Source organism: Gaeumannomyces tritici (genome assembly GCF_000145635.1).
Source record: "Gaeumannomyces tritici R3-111a-1 unplaced genomic scaffold supercont2.1, whole genome shotgun sequence".
Classification (NCBI taxonomy): Eukaryota; Fungi; Ascomycota; class Sordariomycetes; order Magnaporthales; family Magnaporthaceae; genus Gaeumannomyces; species Gaeumannomyces tritici.
Window position 1 is genome coordinate 2,857,046 of NW_008804545.1, and position 15,685 is coordinate 2,872,730.

General features: G+C 62.6%; 5 protein-coding genes across 6 annotated transcripts; 1 reads left to right on the forward strand and 4 right to left on the reverse strand.

The window, feature by feature from the left end:
• Positions 1–191: 191 nt before the first annotated feature.
• Positions 192–4,896, reverse strand: GGTG_00919 (the record flags this gene model as incomplete). Of its 2 annotated transcripts, XM_009218674.1 has the most annotated exons (3): positions 587–759; positions 892–4,047; positions 4,111–4,663. In XM_009218674.1, the coding sequence occupies 2 exons, from the start codon at positions 4,661–4,663 to the stop codon at positions 893–895; spliced, it is 3,708 nt and encodes a 1,235-aa protein (XP_009216938.1). In that variant the 3' UTR covers positions 587–759; position 892. The 2 variants fall into 2 exon arrangements, with proteins under 2 accessions (XP_009216937.1, XP_009216938.1); XM_009218673.1 differs by having other exon boundaries at positions 192–4,050; positions 4,111–4,896.
• A 280-nt stretch (positions 4,897–5,176) lies between these two features.
• Positions 5,177–6,286, forward strand: GGTG_00920 (hypothetical protein). The gene is made up of 2 exons (XM_009218675.1): positions 5,177–5,640; positions 5,703–6,286. The coding sequence occupies exons 1-2, from the start codon at positions 5,262–5,264 to the stop codon at positions 6,116–6,118; spliced, it is 795 nt and encodes a 264-aa protein (XP_009216939.1). The 5' UTR covers positions 5,177–5,261; the 3' UTR covers positions 6,119–6,286.
• GGTG_00921 (hypothetical protein) lies at positions 6,211–10,189 on the reverse strand. The gene has a single exon (XM_009218676.1). The coding sequence runs from the start codon at positions 9,971–9,973 to the stop codon at positions 6,416–6,418; it is 3,558 nt and encodes a 1,185-aa protein (XP_009216940.1). The 5' UTR covers positions 9,974–10,189; the 3' UTR covers positions 6,211–6,415.
• Positions 10,190–10,467: 278 nt separating this feature from the next.
• GGTG_00922 (hypothetical protein) lies at positions 10,468–13,606 on the reverse strand. Its single transcript, XM_009218677.1, has 4 exons — positions 13,323–13,606; positions 13,158–13,174; positions 12,902–13,012; positions 10,468–12,806 (listed from the first exon to the last, which is right to left on the reverse strand). Exons 1-4 carry the CDS (start codon positions 13,417–13,419, stop codon positions 10,866–10,868), a joined length of 2,166 nt encoding a protein of 721 aa, XP_009216941.1. The 5' UTR covers positions 13,420–13,606; the 3' UTR covers positions 10,468–10,865.
• A 414-nt stretch (positions 13,607–14,020) lies between these two features.
• Positions 14,021–15,444, reverse strand: GGTG_00923 (hypothetical protein; the record flags this gene model as incomplete). The annotated part of the gene is made up of 6 exons (XM_009218678.1): positions 14,021–14,618; positions 14,695–14,777; positions 14,854–15,041; positions 15,123–15,202; positions 15,268–15,302; positions 15,388–15,444. 6 exons carry the CDS (start codon positions 15,442–15,444, stop codon positions 14,021–14,023), a joined length of 1,041 nt encoding a protein of 346 aa, XP_009216942.1.
• Between the last annotated feature and the right edge of the window lie 241 nt (positions 15,445–15,685).

The window sequence follows — 15,685 nt, forward strand, 5'->3', positions numbered from 1 at the left end:
CGGTGGCCCCCCCCCCCCCCCCCCGAGTGGATCAGAGACAAGGGTAGGGTCGAGATGATCAGAGACAAGGGCAGGGTCGAGATGATCTGGAATAGGGTCGAGTGCACAGCATTGAGCGACCAGACGGCCCTCCCGAGAGCGAGTGCTAAATCGGCACCATGCATCCCATCGCAGCAAGTATTCATCAGAGGCCGACTGGCTGGCTGGCTGGCTACGGATACGTGTTGGTAGGTATTATTTGATTAAATTAGCAAAGTACAGATTAGACGGACTAGGCAAAGCAAGCAAAGGTACAGCTGTACCTACAAACGGGACGAAGGAGAGAAAAGAAGCAGCCCAAGTCCGTACATAACCCCCTGAACCCCTGCCTGCCATCACCTCCCCCATGTTTCACAAGATCCGGACAAGAGCAAAACCATCCCTCGCGTCAGCAAAGAAGAAAGAAGGAAGAAAACAAAAAATATGTCAAGGCCCATTGAGAGAGCGATAGGTGCGGTTGCGGCGCCCCCTTTGGTCCCCCCCTTGTGCCACCTTGAGGTTTCACAGGCCGGCCAGCTGATCGTCGACGGGGCCCGCGGCCCGCAGCAGGCATTGCCTGGTCCAGCCATTCATCTTTCCCTCCCAAAGAAACCACACACCCCCCAGTCAATCGCCAAGCCCGCTGTGGCCGCGCCTTACCCAATACAGCCTAAGAAAGCCAGGGCACCCATCCCCTGCTTAAAAAGGTACTTCCTGCAACCCGACGGAAAACTGTTCAAACTTGTGCACGTCAATTGAGCTGATCCCTTGTCGCGAGTTAGGGTGCCACTTTTAAGTGGGTGGGTGGCTATATACCCATCACACATAGTATAGTCGTCATCACACATGTATTGGTAGTAGGTAGGTACCCACCTTACAGGGAGGCGATGGCCCGCAGCAGGACGTCCACCCCCCGCTCCGTGACCCTCGACTCGGCCTCGTCGTCGTCGCGCAGCAGGCCGGCGACGTCGCTAAGGACGCCGAGCGGGATGTAGCAGCCGGTGCGGGCGCGGTCGAGGCTCTCCTTGAGGCGGCTCGTGTGCTCCCACTCGCGGGCGGCCACCTCGGCGCGCTCGATGACGCGGCCGCTGATGCCGCACATGGCGGCGCAGTGCATGCCAAACGAGCCCTCGGCCACACCGTCCTCGAGCCGGTACAGGAACGTGACGCGGCGGCGGCCCTCGTCCACCTGGATCTGCATGCGCCGCGCCCGGATCTCGGGGTGGCCCTCGAACTCGGTCGCCAGCGAGTGGTAGTGCGTCGCGAAGAAGCCCACGCACCCGATGTGGCTGGCCACGTGGTGCAGCACCGCCTGCGCCACCGCCACGCCGTCGTACGACGACGTACCGCGCCCGAGCTCGTCCAGAATCACCAGCGAGCGCGGCGTCGCTTCCGAAAGGATCTTCTTGGTCTCGGACAGCTCGACAAAGAAGGTCGACTGCGCCGCAAAGATGTTGTCGTTGGCCCCGAGCCGAGACATGATGCGGTCCACGGGCGTGAGGCGCGCCGACCTCGCCGGCACATAGCAGCCGATCTGGGCCATGATGACGGCGATGCACGACATGCGCAGTACCGTCGACTTGCCGGCAGCGTTGGCGCCCGTCAGGAGGTTGATGTTGGGCTCGTCGCCACCTAGCTTGATGTCGTTGGGGATGAAGTCGTCGACCGTGTTGAGCATGCAGGGGTGGCGCAGCTCCCCGAACTCGAGCACGCTCCGCTCGTCGTCGACAAAGACGGGCCTGCAGCTGGGGTCGCCCAGCGACGACGACGCCTTGGCCAGGCAGATGAGGCAGTCGAGCTGCGAGATGATGCGGATGGCCTGGATCCAGACCTCGTAGTCGACGTCGAAGCGCTTGAAGAAGCGGGCGGCCACGTCCTTGACGATCTGCGAGTGCGTCTCCTCGGCCTCCTGCAGCTCGCGCACGAGCTCGTCGAGCTCGCCAAAGTAGTACCGCTTGACGCTGCTGGTGGCCGACATCTGCCTCCAGTCCTTGGGCACCTTGGTCGCCTTGGGCGCCTCGACCTGGTAGATCTCCTTGCCCACGTCGGTGAACTTGAGCGTCTTGCACTTGAGCGCCGCCTTTTGCCTGTCGAGGAGCGCGTGGAGCTCGCGCTTGATGCGGGCGATGTTGGCGGCACTCTCGTCAAAGTCCTCCTCGATGCCCTTTTCTGGGACCAGGAGCTTCTGGTCCCGGACCTTCTTGCGGTCAAAGGCGCCCTTCCAGAACCCCAGGGGCTCCTTGAGATCGGGCATGGACCCGATCAGCCGGTCGACCAGGCCGTTGCCTCCGCCAAAGGCCGACAGCATGGACATGGCGTAGTCGATCTGCTCGAAGCCCTCGAGCACGCGCACAAAGTCCTCGGCCTTGCAGACGCCGGCGTGGATCCGCGAGATCAGCCTCTCGAGGTCGGGCATCTTACTCATCAGCGACGAGAACTGCTCGCGGATGCTGCGGTCGGCGTTGAGCATGTCGACGGCGTCGAGGCGCTCGTTGATTTTCTGGGTGTTGCACAGCGGGTGGCAGACCCACTGGCGGAAAAGCCGCTTGCCAAAGGGCGTGATGCAGCGGTTGAGGAGGCTGAAGAGCGTGCCCTCGGGCCCGCCGTTGACGCTGTTGGAGAAGATTTCGAGGTTGATGAGGGACTGGCCGTCCAGGATGAGCGTGCCGTTGCGGTGGATGGGGCTGTACCACTCGAAGCTGCCCTGGGACAAGAGGCTGCGCTCGAGCTTCAGCACACGCAGGTAGTGCACGAGGGCGCCCACGGCCGATATCAGCAGGCTCTTGTCGCGCGACTTTTCGAGCGCCTCGGGCCATGCCTCCTCCTGGTCCGCATCGCCAGCCTCCCCTTCGGCGGCCTTGGAAAAGTAGCCACTGCTGTCGAGGTCGCGGACGGCGGCGTCGGGCTCGGGGAACTCGGCCCCGGGCTTGAGATAGTTCCAGATGGTGGTCGGGGTCGTGTTGTTCTTGAGGATACGCAGGGCCTTGGTCGACAAGCGCGCCTTCTCAAGGAGCAGCTCTCGCGGGCAGGTCTGGGCCACAAAGGTCTCGAGCCTCGTCAGGTCGACGTCGTCCTCGAACTGCGATAGGAAGAACTGGCCCGTGGCGGCATCGACAAAGGCGATGCCGAAGGCGGGGTTGCCGTTGAGGGTCGACTCCTTGATGGCGACGCAGTACGTGGCCATGTCGTCCTGAAGCATGCTGCCCTCGACTAGGGTGCCGCCCGTGAGGATGCAGGCCAGCTCGCGGCGGATGATCTTGTCGGCCTTGGCGGCGCCCTTGGCCTTCTTGGCCCCCGGGTCGTCGCGCTCGCGCATCTCCTTGCCCAGGGCCGACTCCATCTGGTCGACACGGGCGACCTTGTACCCCTTGGCCACGAACTGGTTGACCCACATCTCGAGCGAGCTCTCGGGGACGCCAACCATGCGCATGTTGACGCGGTCTGTGAGCTTGAGATCGAACAGCTGGTGGCCGATGGTGGCGTCGTTCTCGTAGAGCTCGTAAAACTTGCCCTTCTTGAAGAAGACGACCGTGTCCCACAGCTTCTGCTTGATCTCCCAGTACTGTTTCTCGAAGGGCGAGAAGTTCTTCCAGGCCGAGGGCGGGATGTAGATGGTGGCCGGGTTGAATTCCGCGTCTTCGGGCTTGTTTCCGTCCATGTCACGGATACTGGCAAGCCAGACATAGCGATCATCCTGCTCCGACTTTTTGGTATGGGGCTTGCTGTCCTTGTGCTTGAAGGCTGCGGCCTTTGGGGCTGGCTTGCGAGGCGCCTTGTCTCCTGGCTGGGGAGCGGGAGCAGGATTTTCAGGGTCGTAGCGCCATTGCTGCGTGGTCGAGGTGCGCGGCATGTCGTCACCAATCTCCTCGTCCTCCTCTTCGGCCTCTTCCCTGACCCTGTCCCTTGGGGGTGGCGAGGACGAGGCGACGTTGCGCTTCCTCGGTGGTGCGGCTTTGCTGCTTGGCCGCTTCCGCTTCTTGGATTTGGAGGGGGCATCTGAGTCGTCCGACACGATGAAATCATCCATAGCTTCTACACGAACAATCCCGTTAGCTTCAAGGTTGGGCCGGTCAAGGCAACGGCATTGCTTACCATCGTCGTAGTCGGCGGTGCCAGCGGCCTCGGGCTCGGGATTGAAATCGTCCTCGTCATCGTTGTCGTGTTGCAAGACCGAGGGCCGTGAACGGCTGCGGCGCTGGCTCTGGCGAGAGTTCAGGGCGGCGAACACATCCTTGTCGTCATCGTCCGAGGACTCGGCGTAGTTCACCGTCTTCCTCCCCTTTTTAATGGGACTGCTGCTGGCGATGGCCATGTTGCTGATGGCACGCTTGACCGTCGATGCGCCCCTGTTCTCGTCTTGGGGACTGCGGGGCTCGATGGCGTCGCTGCCGGGGACGGGGGTTGCCTTCTCCGAGAGGCGCTGCCTCCGGGCCATGGCGTTGGACTTTGTGGTCTCCTTGAGGCATGGCGACGAGGCCGGCTCTGCGGGACGGGCGGGCAGCCTTGTCGACGACGAGGGGGTCGCGGTCTTGGAGAAGAAGCCCAGGATGCTAGCCTGTTTGCCGGTCGAAGCGGAGCCCGCAGGCTTCTTGGAGGTAGCCCCGGCCTTTGCTGGAGTGCGGGCAGTGACGTCGCCGGAGCCCATTGTCGCTGGGGATAGCTGTTGTGAGGGAAGAGACGGACGTGATGGAGACAGAGGTTGCTTGATCTGTTGGGACAAAGGGTTTCTTATTATCCGTGGTCACGGGCCTTGTAATGTGGTCCAGAAACGCTCCGAAGTGCTTGTCTAGGTAGAGAGTCGGAGAGGTAGGGTGGGTGTGGTGGGCGAGGCAGCATCTCCAGGTCGACAGCACAGATCAATAGACCATTAAAGCTACTGTGAAAAGGTCCTAGGAGACGCGAATCAATTTAGCAAACCGCGTCTCGACTCGCGTCTTGGCCAATTTGACCTCCGCTCGCGTCACCCCAGCCAGGCCCAGTCCTTGGACGGCCCGCCCAACCAACCCCACTAAACCGCATTGGATTCTGGTCCTGCAGCAGGCGCGCGCGGCAGGGTGCCAATTGTATTCTGGTTGGCTGTGGGTGTGCTGCGCTGAATTCCGGGGCACAACAGCCCAGCTCCCCGGCCCCTGAATCGCCGTGCTTCCAGTTACACAGTAGCCCTTCAGCGCCCCGTTTAGCGACTACAGCCCCAGCCGCCAGTTGAGCTCACATCGAGCACGGTCCGGCAGAGACAACGCAACATGGCGTCGCCGGCGCCCCCGACCATCCAGGCGCTGAAGCAGGACTTCATCGCCGAGCAGACGCGGCTCCTGTCGCAGCCGCTGGCGCCGTCGCGCGCGTGGTCCAAGGCCAACAGCAGCGCCGCCGCCGCCGCCACCGGAACCGCGCCACCGCTGCCGCTGCCGCAAAAGGCCGTCGACGACGCCCTCGCGCGCTTCAACCACCGCCTCCAGCAGCACTCGGCCCGCGTCTACTCCCCGCCCGCCACCCGCCACGTCGCCGAGCAGCTCGAGCAGCTGTACCTGGCCGCCGAGCGCGACGGCGGGGCGCCGCGTGCGGGCGAGGACGGCCATGACGACGGCGGCGGAGACGCCGGCCTGACGCTCAGCGCGGATTTTGGTGAGTCTCTCTCTTTCTCCCCCGTCCGAGCCCATCATGGCCACCCGCTGAACTCCCAGCAGCCGACCCGCAGACCATTGCGGCCCTCCCGCCGTCCTGGCCCTCGGACCAGGACGTCTCGGCCCGGCCCATGGAGGCGCGCCGCTACGCCGACCTGTCGGCGCGGCTGCAGGACCTCTCGGCGGCGCGCGGGGAGGCCGAGGCGCGCGCGCGGCGGCTGCGCGATATGCGGCGCGGGCTCGTGCCCTTTATCAGCGGCGGCGACGGGGGCGAGTCGCTGCAGAGGAACCTGGTGACCAAGGACGGCGAGCTCGAGCGTGAGTTGGAACGCACGCGCATCCTCATGGCCCGTGTCGGCGACCGCGTCCTCCGCGCCGTCCGGGAGGAGGGCCGGGGTGGGCAGGATGACGACGACGCGCCTGTTGCGGTTGCGGACGAGGAGAGGAGGAAGGTGGCTGACCTCTTGGATAGGTTCTGATGGCTTCTTTGGTGTAAAAGGCACCATGTATACGATGGATGTGGGGCGACGGAGATGTGATACCCAATGTTTATTCGCCCGGCTTGGTGGGCATACAATGAACAAACAAGGCGAAAAAGTTACATTATATCGTCATGTCACTGTCTGTCTGTCTGTCTGTCTGTCTGTCCTGTGCCTAGTGTCCGTATGTTGTCATCCTTTAGGATCCATCCACGCTTCTCTCGGTGGGCTGCTCATGTGTGCAACTTGCATCAAGATCTCTCCCCTGCCTCGCTCCTTGGGTCGATAGCCTCAGCCTCAACTTTTGACTGGCTCCTCCTCCGCCGGCTCGGCCTTGATCGGCTTCTTCTCGTCGTCCTCGTCCTTGACATGCCCAACCTTCCCGGCGTCCCCATCCTTCGCACGGCCGTCGCCGCTCTGTTCCAGGCTCGCAGCCACCAGGACCGCGTCCCGCGCGCTGTCGTCGACGTCCGGTATCTTGACCTTCTTCCTGTTCCACGGCCAGCGGTCCCTGGCGCCAGCCCCCTCCCCCTCGCTGTCGCTGTCACTACTGTCGCTGTCATCGTCGGGTACGCCGGTGGGGCGCACGATGCGCAGCGTCACCACGTCTGCGTCCTGCGCCTCGCCCTCACCCATCTTGTAGTACACGCGCAGCCCGACGACCGCCACGGCGTTCCACGGGTCGTTCTCCAGCTCGGCGTCGTCCGAGCTCCGCCGCCGTGGCTGTGGCGGCGGGCCCCCGGGGAATAGCGGCAGCCGCGGGGGCCGTCCGGCGTTGGGGCTGCCGGTCGGGCCGTCGGCGGACGCCCTGCGCCTGCGCCTGCGCAAGGAGGAGGAGGGCATGGGGAGCTGGCCGTCCATGCGCATCAGCTCCAGCTGCAACTCGACCTCACGGTCCGACACGTCCGAGATGCTCGAGACGCTTGATATCTCGCAGTCGGAGCCTTCGTTGTTGTCCTCGCCGCCGCCACCGCCGCCGCCTGCGTCGGATCCCAAGCCTGGGGGCGGGAGTACTGCGGGGTGGAAGTGGAGGTGAGGCCCGGCGCGGCGGTGCCGTGGCGGGCCTGACAGGTGATGGGGCGGTGGACCTCGACGTTGTTGCTGTTGCCAGGGTGTGCGGCGGGCGAGCTCAGGGGGAGGAGACACGCCCCGGCCTCCTGGAAACGGAGGGAACTGCATGTGCGCGTGCTGGTGTGGGAGGTCGAGGCTCGGGGGGCTCGGGGGCCGCGGCAATGCTTCGTGCGTATGCTCCGGCGGTGCGTTGCCCACTTGGAGCTCCTCGTTCAATGGGCCATCAGCGGTCTGGGTTGATGCATCTTGTGGAGAGGCGTCGGTGGTGGGAGGCCCGGTGCCAGGCATGACAGCCGTGACCGGTTGCTGTGGGGAGCGTTGCTCTTCGGTGTTGGGAGCCCCTGAAGGCTTGGGTGTGGGAGCCGTGATGGGCACACTCGGGGCTTGTTTCCCAGGCGCCGATTCCTTTGCCGGCGCAGGAGCGGAAGCATTTGGCTGTGCTGCTTGCGCTTGGCCTTGCCCAGCTTTGTTTGTTTCCAACTCAGCCGCCCCTTTCTCCGGGACATGGGCAGTCTTTGTCGCATCCTTTTCTCCCCTCTGGCCTGTCTGAGCCGTCTTTTCACCGCCAGATGCTACTGCGCCGTTCTTGTCCTCGCCAGTATTTCCCTTTCCCTTCTCCTCCCTCTCTTCCTGCGCCGCCTTCTCCTCCTTCTCCTCCTTCTCCTTCTTCTCCGCCCGCGCCTTCCTTCTCTCCTTCCTCCTCTCCTTCCTCTCCTTACGCTTCGCCACCTCCCTCCGGGCCTCGAGCAGCCTCGCCGACTCATTCAGGTACTGTCGCCGCCGCTGCTCCGTCATGGCCTTCTTTATGCGGCGCCGGGACCGCTCGAGGCTCCGCCGCTCACGCGCCAGCCGCGCCTCACTCTCCGCGTCCGTCTCGACGATGGCCCCCTTGGCATGCGCTAGGTCGTAGGACAGGGCGACGCGGGCCAGCTTGTCGCGGCGCGCGCGCGAGAGCGCGCGCACCATGTCCTCGGGCGGCAGGATGCCCGTGTCGCGCTCGGCGTCGACGCGCACCAGAACCGTGTAGTCGCCCGCATCCAGGTCCAGGTCCACGTTGACGCTGCGGTTCATGCGGTAGGGAGTCTGGCTGCGCACCAGGTACTCGTCGGCCTCGTCCGCGCCCGCCGCGTGGACACGGAAGCTGAGCTCGAACCGGTACTGGCCCTCGAGGCCGCGGAAGTAGCGGTCGTCGAGCTGCGAGAGCACCAGCACCACGGGGCCCGGGCGGGACATGGAAAAGGCAAACTTGGTGTCGTGGTACTCGTGCGTCCACGGCACCGACAGCGTCGTCCAGATGGACGTGACCTTCCAGTCCGGGCCGAAGATGCGGGTGCGGTCAAAGGCCTGGTACTTGCGCAGCAGGTCCTCGTACGCGATCCAGAAGGCCCCGTCGTCGCCGAAGCGGTGGCCCAGCCGCGACAGCCACTCGGGCGTCCACTCCCTGCTGCCGTCCGACCAGGGGCCCTTCCACTCATGCTTGCCCCAAGGGTTCTTGAGCAGTATCAGCCGCTGGCCCTCGACCTCGACGGCCCTCATGACGCTGTATGCGTGCAGCTCCACGATCCCCTTCCTCTCGCCCAGGCCGCGGCCCCAGACGCCGGTGGAGCAGCCGAACAGAAAGTCCTGGTTGACCTTCATCAGCTCCTCGTTCCAAAAGTACTCGGTGTCCAGGATGTCGCTCGTGTACAGCTCCGACGTGACGCCGCCCGTGAGGTCCTCGAGCGCCTCGCCCGTGAAGCCGCCCTCGATGCTCTCGTAGTCGTTGTGGGCCTTGGCGAAGGCTTTTTCGAGCAGCGGCAGCCACGTCTCGTTTGGGTTCTCGCACTGCGCAAAGTAGAGGGCGCCGCTGTTGGACTGGTAGATGCTCTTGTAGACCTGCTCCGAGTCGGCGCCGCGCTCGCGGTCCTCGAACAGGATGCGCTCGAGGTAGCCGTCGTCGTAGTCGGGCTTGGTCAGGTACAGCTTGTCGTCGATGATCTCGCTGAACCAGCCGCCGTCGCGGTGGAAGACGAAGCCGTAGACGCCCACGGCCTGGTCGTGCGCCACGCAGATGCGCTCGATGAGCCCCGGCTTGTTGCTCATGGTGCACAGCGCCGCGAGGAGCCAGCAGTCGCCCATGTCGCGGCCCTGCCGCACGTCGTTGGCCGTCGGGCCGTCGATGTAGAACTGCGGCTTGTCGAATATATCCACCACCCTGTGCACCGCCATGGGGATGAAGCCGGGCTCGAACCCGCCCAGCCGCCGCCTGCGGCCCCCGGACGGCGGCCCCTGCCTCTCCTGCCCCTGCCCCTGCCCCTCCCCCTGGGCGTCGCCGCGGTTGCTGGGGCCCGGCCGCCTCGGGGGCGGCGCCGTCGGCTTGATGTTGTCGAGGGCCTCGAGGCAGTCGCGCATGCCCAGCTGCAGGTCCAGCTCGATGTCGAAGTGCGGGTCGCGGTAGCGCTGGTTGACGCGGCGCGACTCCTTGACGATCTGCGCTACCTTTGCCCTACACTGGGCCGCCGCCTCCTCGTACGACGCCTGCGTCCGCTGCGTGCTGCCCACGCCCTTGGACGAGCGCCGCCGCTGCCGGCCGCCGCCGTCGCCGCCGTCGCCGTACTCCTTCTGCGGGAGGAGCCGGGTCGCCTTGCCCGGGGTCCTGGCGCTGAACCGGCTCCAGAACTCGTCCAGCTTCTCCTGCGGCGGCCGGTGCGGCTCCCTGGAGGACACGATGAGCGGGCGCCGTGGTCCAGGCCGCCGCGGGACTGGGCCTCCGCGTGACACTGAAGAGCTCGATGAAACAGACATTTCGTCTTGGCTGCTGCTCTTCCTTGTCTGTATGGCGACGTCTCACCCCCTTTGTTCCTATCTCTCTCTGCAAGGCTGCGCCAACCCTTTTGAAGGGAATCCGTGTCATGTAAGAAACTCGTCCTCGATAAAGGTGGCGATGGAGCAGAGCTGAGCGTCTTCATGTGCCCCGTGTTAATGTACCCCACCGGCCTGGGAGGTAAGGTTAGCGGCCGCATGCCCCTCCATGTAGGCAGCCGGGTACCACATGCGCCCCTCAGGCCAGCCTCTCCCTTCTCCTCATGTGAGTGGTGTCAGCCATCGGGCCCTCATTTCAGCCGCAGTAGCAGCAGCACGAGTACCTGGCTGGCTGCGTAGTTTTGTTGGCTCGGGGCCTGGACGGCTGGCCCAGACGGGTGGCCTTATCGATGCAACCTGACCAACCCCGCCCATCCTTCGTGCTGACAGAATCCACTGGGTGCCACCAACGCTGACAACACAACATCATTGATGTCCGGTACCTCGAGTCTCACGGCTTCCAACTGGCCACCACAATGAGCACTATGCGCTTATTAACCAATTAGTGTAATGTCTACCTGCCTACCAGGTACATGCATGATAAAACTGCTCCAGGCAGGCTTGGCGCCCTCTCCCTTACCCCCTAGAACGAACCCCCATAAGTTAGCTGTACAACAAACAGAGCCCTGGCCAGCCCTCGGCGGGTGATATACAAAAGCCCCATTTTACATGGTCCCAATTCTTACTTGCAGCAACAGAAGTTAGGGGCGTCTAGCCGGGCATTCCAGCCACTGGTCTCCAAACTTGCAGCCGGCCCCTCACTAGACTCCTCCGACAGGTCGCCTGACACAATTTTATTTTTTTACAAATTGACCGCGTAGCCGGGCCAGTCCCCTCATCGCATGTCTCTGGCGCTGAGACTGGCAAAGGCATCGGGGCTATGGCGCCCATTGCTCCACTCCAGGCCTTGTGCCAGCACGCTGTCTCGACTCCTGGCGCCACCAAAGCCGGTCCCGGCTGTGGCGTCCATCGTGCCGCCGCCGCCAAGACTCAAAAATGGGTTCTTGTTTCCTGAAGCTAATGGACTTGCCAAGACCCCGGCCGCCGACTGCACGCCCAGGCTTTGGGTTTGAAGCTGGGCTTGTTGGTGCTGTTGCTGTTGCTGTTGCTGTTGCTGTTGCTGTTGCTGTTGCTGTTGCTGTTGCTGTTGCTGTTGCTGTTGCTGTTGTTGGTACTGTTGTTGGTACTGTGGCTGGAGTTGCGACGCTGCCAGCTGTCCTTGGAATAGAGGGTGGGGCGTCGGTGCTGGTGGCTGGCCCGTCATCTGAGGCTGGAACGGGTTGGTCGACGGCTGTGGGGCGTTAAAGAGCGCCATGATGGAAGCCGTGTCCGCCCGTGGAGGCGCTTGCGGCTGCATCAAAGGCTGCGCCGAAGTGAAAAAGGGGTTGTTCTGCGTTGTAGCACTGAGCGGCGAGGCATATGGCAGCGCCGAGACCGGATCCGACCACGGCTGCTGCAGAGGGGCAGGGCTGGCGTAAAAGTCCTGCTGCTGACCCTGCTCCGGGATCTGTGCTAGCATCGACGGGGACTGCACACGTGCCGGGGATTTCGGAAGGAAAGGGTTACCGCCATACTGCACGAGCGGCGATGCTGCCGTGTTTACCGACAGGGGCACTTGCGGCATCTGCTGCTGTGGGACAGTAGTGTTCGTAAAAAAGGGGTTGTTCCCCGTCAGCATCGGTTGCTGAACAGGCGGGGGTGGGAATGCCTGGTTCCCGGTAAACATCATGGTCTGGGCCATGGCCGGATTTGGCAATACCACTTGCTGTGGATATGCCGCATACTGGGGCTGTTGTTGGAGTTGCTGCTGTTGTTGCTGTTGCAGTTGCTGCCGCTGCATGCCCACCTGCAACTGGCCCTGTTGATGTACTACCTGACCCTGCGTGACTCCGCCAAACCCACCCGTGTGATGCGGAAACAGAGGTTGCGATGGCGAGAGCGACATGTTCTGAAGAGCTTGGTCGAGCACGAGACCCTGCTGTGGCGAAACGGCGAAGGGGTTCGTTGGGCTGTTGTACGGATTTTTGTTCTGGAGGGTGCCTGTCGACTGGGATGACTGCGGCTGCGCAGGCGCTAGATCTAGCATGTCAAACGGGTTGGTGGATGGGGACGGCGACGCTGGCGACTGTGCCCTCCCAGGTTGAGGGACGCTGAGCGTCGACGTTGGTGTAACGGCCCGCTGGATCGGGCCGACAGGGTCTCTCGGCGAAGTCGCTAGCCTTACTGGCCGGCCGTCCCCTTCACCCAGCCGCACGAGGGCCTCAACCGTCTTTTCGATATTGCCGCCCATCCCACGCAGCACCACGGAGTTCCGCTGGTCGTCGAGGAAGCCCATGTCGCGTAGCCTGGCCAGTTTCACCTCGGTGTCGTCGGCACCCCCCTCGTACTGCACCGAGGCGCCAAAGACCCTGGACGGTTTGTTGCGCGGGGAGTCGGGATCATTGCGATCCTGGCCGTCGCGGGAGGAGGGCGGGCGCCGCCCCGAAGAAGACGCCATTTCCTTCTTCGCCTTGGAGGACAGGGGGAATATCGAAGACGCGGACCGGAAGCCGAAGCGGCTGGGAGTTTTGGGTGGCAACGGCGGAGGGGTCTCGTCGGACTCAGTGCTGCCTGTGTTGTGCCGCATGGCACCCGAGACCGAGTTGTTCATGTACTTTTGGCGGATGAAGCGCTCCATGGCCGAGTCCACCTCATCGGCATCGACTGGCACCGGCGGCTTCTTGTTTTGGGGGTTATATATCTTGTTGGACGTGGCGTTGCCGACCTTGCGCATGTTCTGTGGTTGCACACAAGACCCGCCGAGTCAGGACGGGTGCTCTCTGAAACGCGGCCGATGAAGGGGGTGGAGGAAAGAACAAGGGGCGTGCTCACATCGACTTGTTCGTTGGACCAGCTGTCCATACTGAGGGACTTGACCTTGGAGATGTGCGTCCCTAGCTTGCGATGTATTGCAGCACATCGCATGCAAAGAAAGACGCCGAGCTGCGCGCATCGGACAAGTGTCAGCAGCGTACATCCTGACCTTGTCTGGGGATGGGGGACGGGGGAGTCGTGAGGGCGGGCGGCGTTGGCTGCTTCGCGATGATTATCCGTCGCGATTGCTGGCGAGGGAGGGGTCGAGGCTTACACTCCAGCTTGCCCATGCTGCCCTGGAAATTAGTCTACGGACGGAACCCAGACTCGCAGTCAACGGGAAGGATGGAAGGACCGGCTCAATGGCGAGCGGCGGCGGGCTTGGGCGGGCTTGGTATCGGTCTCCAAGCCCGGAAAGCAAGCATCGGGGACGGCTTACCTGGGTTCCGCGCCTGGCAGTCGGCGCAGGTCTGGCCCTGGACTAGGTCCTGCAGGATCTTCTCATTTCGAGCGGCGGCGCGTTTGCTGCTGGCCATGATGGGCGATGGGGGGGGGGGCCGCGGGTGGTCTGGAGGGTTGTTCGGGCGGCTGCCGGGAGCTGGCAACAATCAATGGACTCGACTGCGCGAGCCTAAAGCGAAGGGAAATCGCAACCGCGTGTGACAGCAGAGGCACGGCTCGGATCACATTGAGCCCAAGCACGGCCCATAACACAGCAATCCTTGGCGACCAGGGGACTGTGTCTGTGGGCCTGTGGGCTTTGAATTGTTGTCTTGGGGGCAGGCCCAGGCCGTTGTGAGCAGTCAGTACAGTTGTGGGGCGGATTTGTGCCAACGAAGTTGTCTCTAGTTCTCGGCCAACTTGGCCAATCATCAGTGCAGTGCATTTCGGGCGAGAACAGCCAGCACGCTCACTGAAGAACCCACCCACATGCATTAAATTTTCATTACAAACCAACCGAAAACAGCAAAGGCCGCCCCACCAGTTTGTGCGATTAGGTGCACTAATAAGCCTGCAAAGCGCTGTGTCAGGATCCATAGCGAAAAGGGAAAATAAACATGAAAGCTCAACGACTGCAAGTTACCCATGTTCTTTTCTCGAGCAAAATCCCAACTTCTGCCTGCCCATCTCGCCCATCTACCTCTCTTTTTTCTCTGCCCCATCTGCCTTCTCCCCCGGCCTAGGTTTCCTCCCCCAGACGACATATAGTGTCTGGTACGAATGGATGCTCGGGTTTCTGATGCCCTTCCGCACGTCGACCAGAAACACCTCGATCTGCTCCTTGGTCATGCCCAGATACCTGTGGAAAAGGGCCATCGTTATGGACGAAAGCCCCCAGTCCAGGTTCTTGAGCCATAGCGCACCCAAGACTCGTTGGTGGTCATCTGTTCTGTCCCATGCGCCAACTGGGAGCCGGAGGATGACCTCCTGGACGTCGATGAACCCAGCCTCCCGGAACCAGCCCGCCATCTTGGGCGCGATTCCCATCTGGATGCGGCCGGCGTCCCCCGCAACCTGCATGTTGTGAGCCCACAGGTTGGGCGCAAAACCAGGAGGTATCGAGCCGTCGTCGCACTGGAAGATGCCGTGGGTCTCTTGGCACTCGAGCCATCCCCCTGGGTGCAGGTGTCTCATCGCCTTCTCTATAACTTGTGACTTCATGTCCGACCAGCAGCTAAACGTCATGCGTGTGTGGATGAAGTCAAAAGGGTATTCGTAGTCCCACTCATCGTTCCTAGGGAATGTGAGATTGTCAGTTTCCACATCCCGGCTCACCACGTACAGAGGCTGGGGAGCAGGGGGTAGCCTACGCGTCTTCGACGTAAAGTTTGAGATTCTCTGGCACAAAATCCGGCATTGTCGATGGGCTCAGATCCGTTCCTATCACCGTGGCCTGCAGCGGGGCCCGATCCCATCGCGTCGACAGTCATGATCCAAGGGCTGGTGATGGAGGGCGTAGGAGCAAGTACCTCTGGAAACTCGTCTGCCACCTCCAAAGCCCACTGTCCAGGCCCGGTTCCGATGTCGAGGACATCTCGTGGAGGGTTCTCTCCTGTGAATGGCGCAAGGTAATTTCTGCCTCCCATGGCCTCTTTTAGTGCTGTATATTGCAGCTCTAGTCGCTCATTCTCTTCCTCGTCGTTGGGGAACGGGTAGGCTGAGTGACAAGTGTTAGCCAGGGAGCCGAAGCCCATCGGCCGCTCCCGCGGCCTGGAGGAGCTGGTAAGTCTCCACTCACATCCGGCGCGGTAAGAGTGGTACGTCCTTCCGTTTTCTTTGTAGACCGTCCTAATGCTCTCAGTGAGCGATCTCGAGAGCCTGCTCGACCATGTTAGTAAGACTAGACCCGTACTTGATGTACAAGAGAGCATGGTACTACATACGGTGATGGGTCACGTCCCGTGCTCGTATCGGGGACCTGGAGCGGGCGGCGAGAGGGCAGGTTGTAAGCAAATGGGTGTCGGTTACAGATCAGGATGCTGGACGAGGCAAGTTCAACTTACACCATGCCCATCACAGGAGCCCGAGCTCGGGTCATACGGTTGCTGGAAATGACCCATCCTGTCGTTCTGGCTCAACAGCGGCCACACCAGCTGGTGTTTTGTCTCCCAGATAGGAGGGGAGGCCAAAATTTCCTGGGGGCAGCGGACAAAGACGAGACGACAGTCAAGGTTATGATGAGATAGACAATGTGGAGAGGTCAACGGAAGGGTGGGGTGTACTACAGGGTGATCGGGGCCGGTAGGCGGTCACAGTTTTAAAGATGGCTACCTCTAGGGGGGGGGGGGGGGGGACCGCGAC

Bases quoted from the DNA above. Each gene is read 5' to 3' on its own strand.
- GGTG_00920 (XM_009218675.1), top strand. From the start codon at position 5,262: ATGGCGTCGCCGGCGCCCCCGACCATCCAGGCGCTGAAGCAGGACTTC. The intron at 5,641-5,702 runs GTGAGTCTCTCT...AACTCCCAGCAG, and splicing joins GACGCTCAGCGCGGATTTTG to CCGACCCGCAGACCATTGCG.
- GGTG_00921 (XM_009218676.1), bottom strand. From the start codon at position 9,973: ATGTCTGTTTCATCGAGCTCTTCAGTGTCACGCGGAGGCCCAGTCCCG.
- GGTG_00922 (XM_009218677.1), bottom strand. From the start codon at position 13,419: ATGGCCAGCAGCAAACGCGCCGCCGCTCGAAATGAGAAGATCCTGCAG. The intron at 12,807-12,901 runs GTGAGCACGCCC...GTGCAACCACAG, and splicing joins GGTCCAACGAACAAGTCGAT to AACATGCGCAAGGTCGGCAA.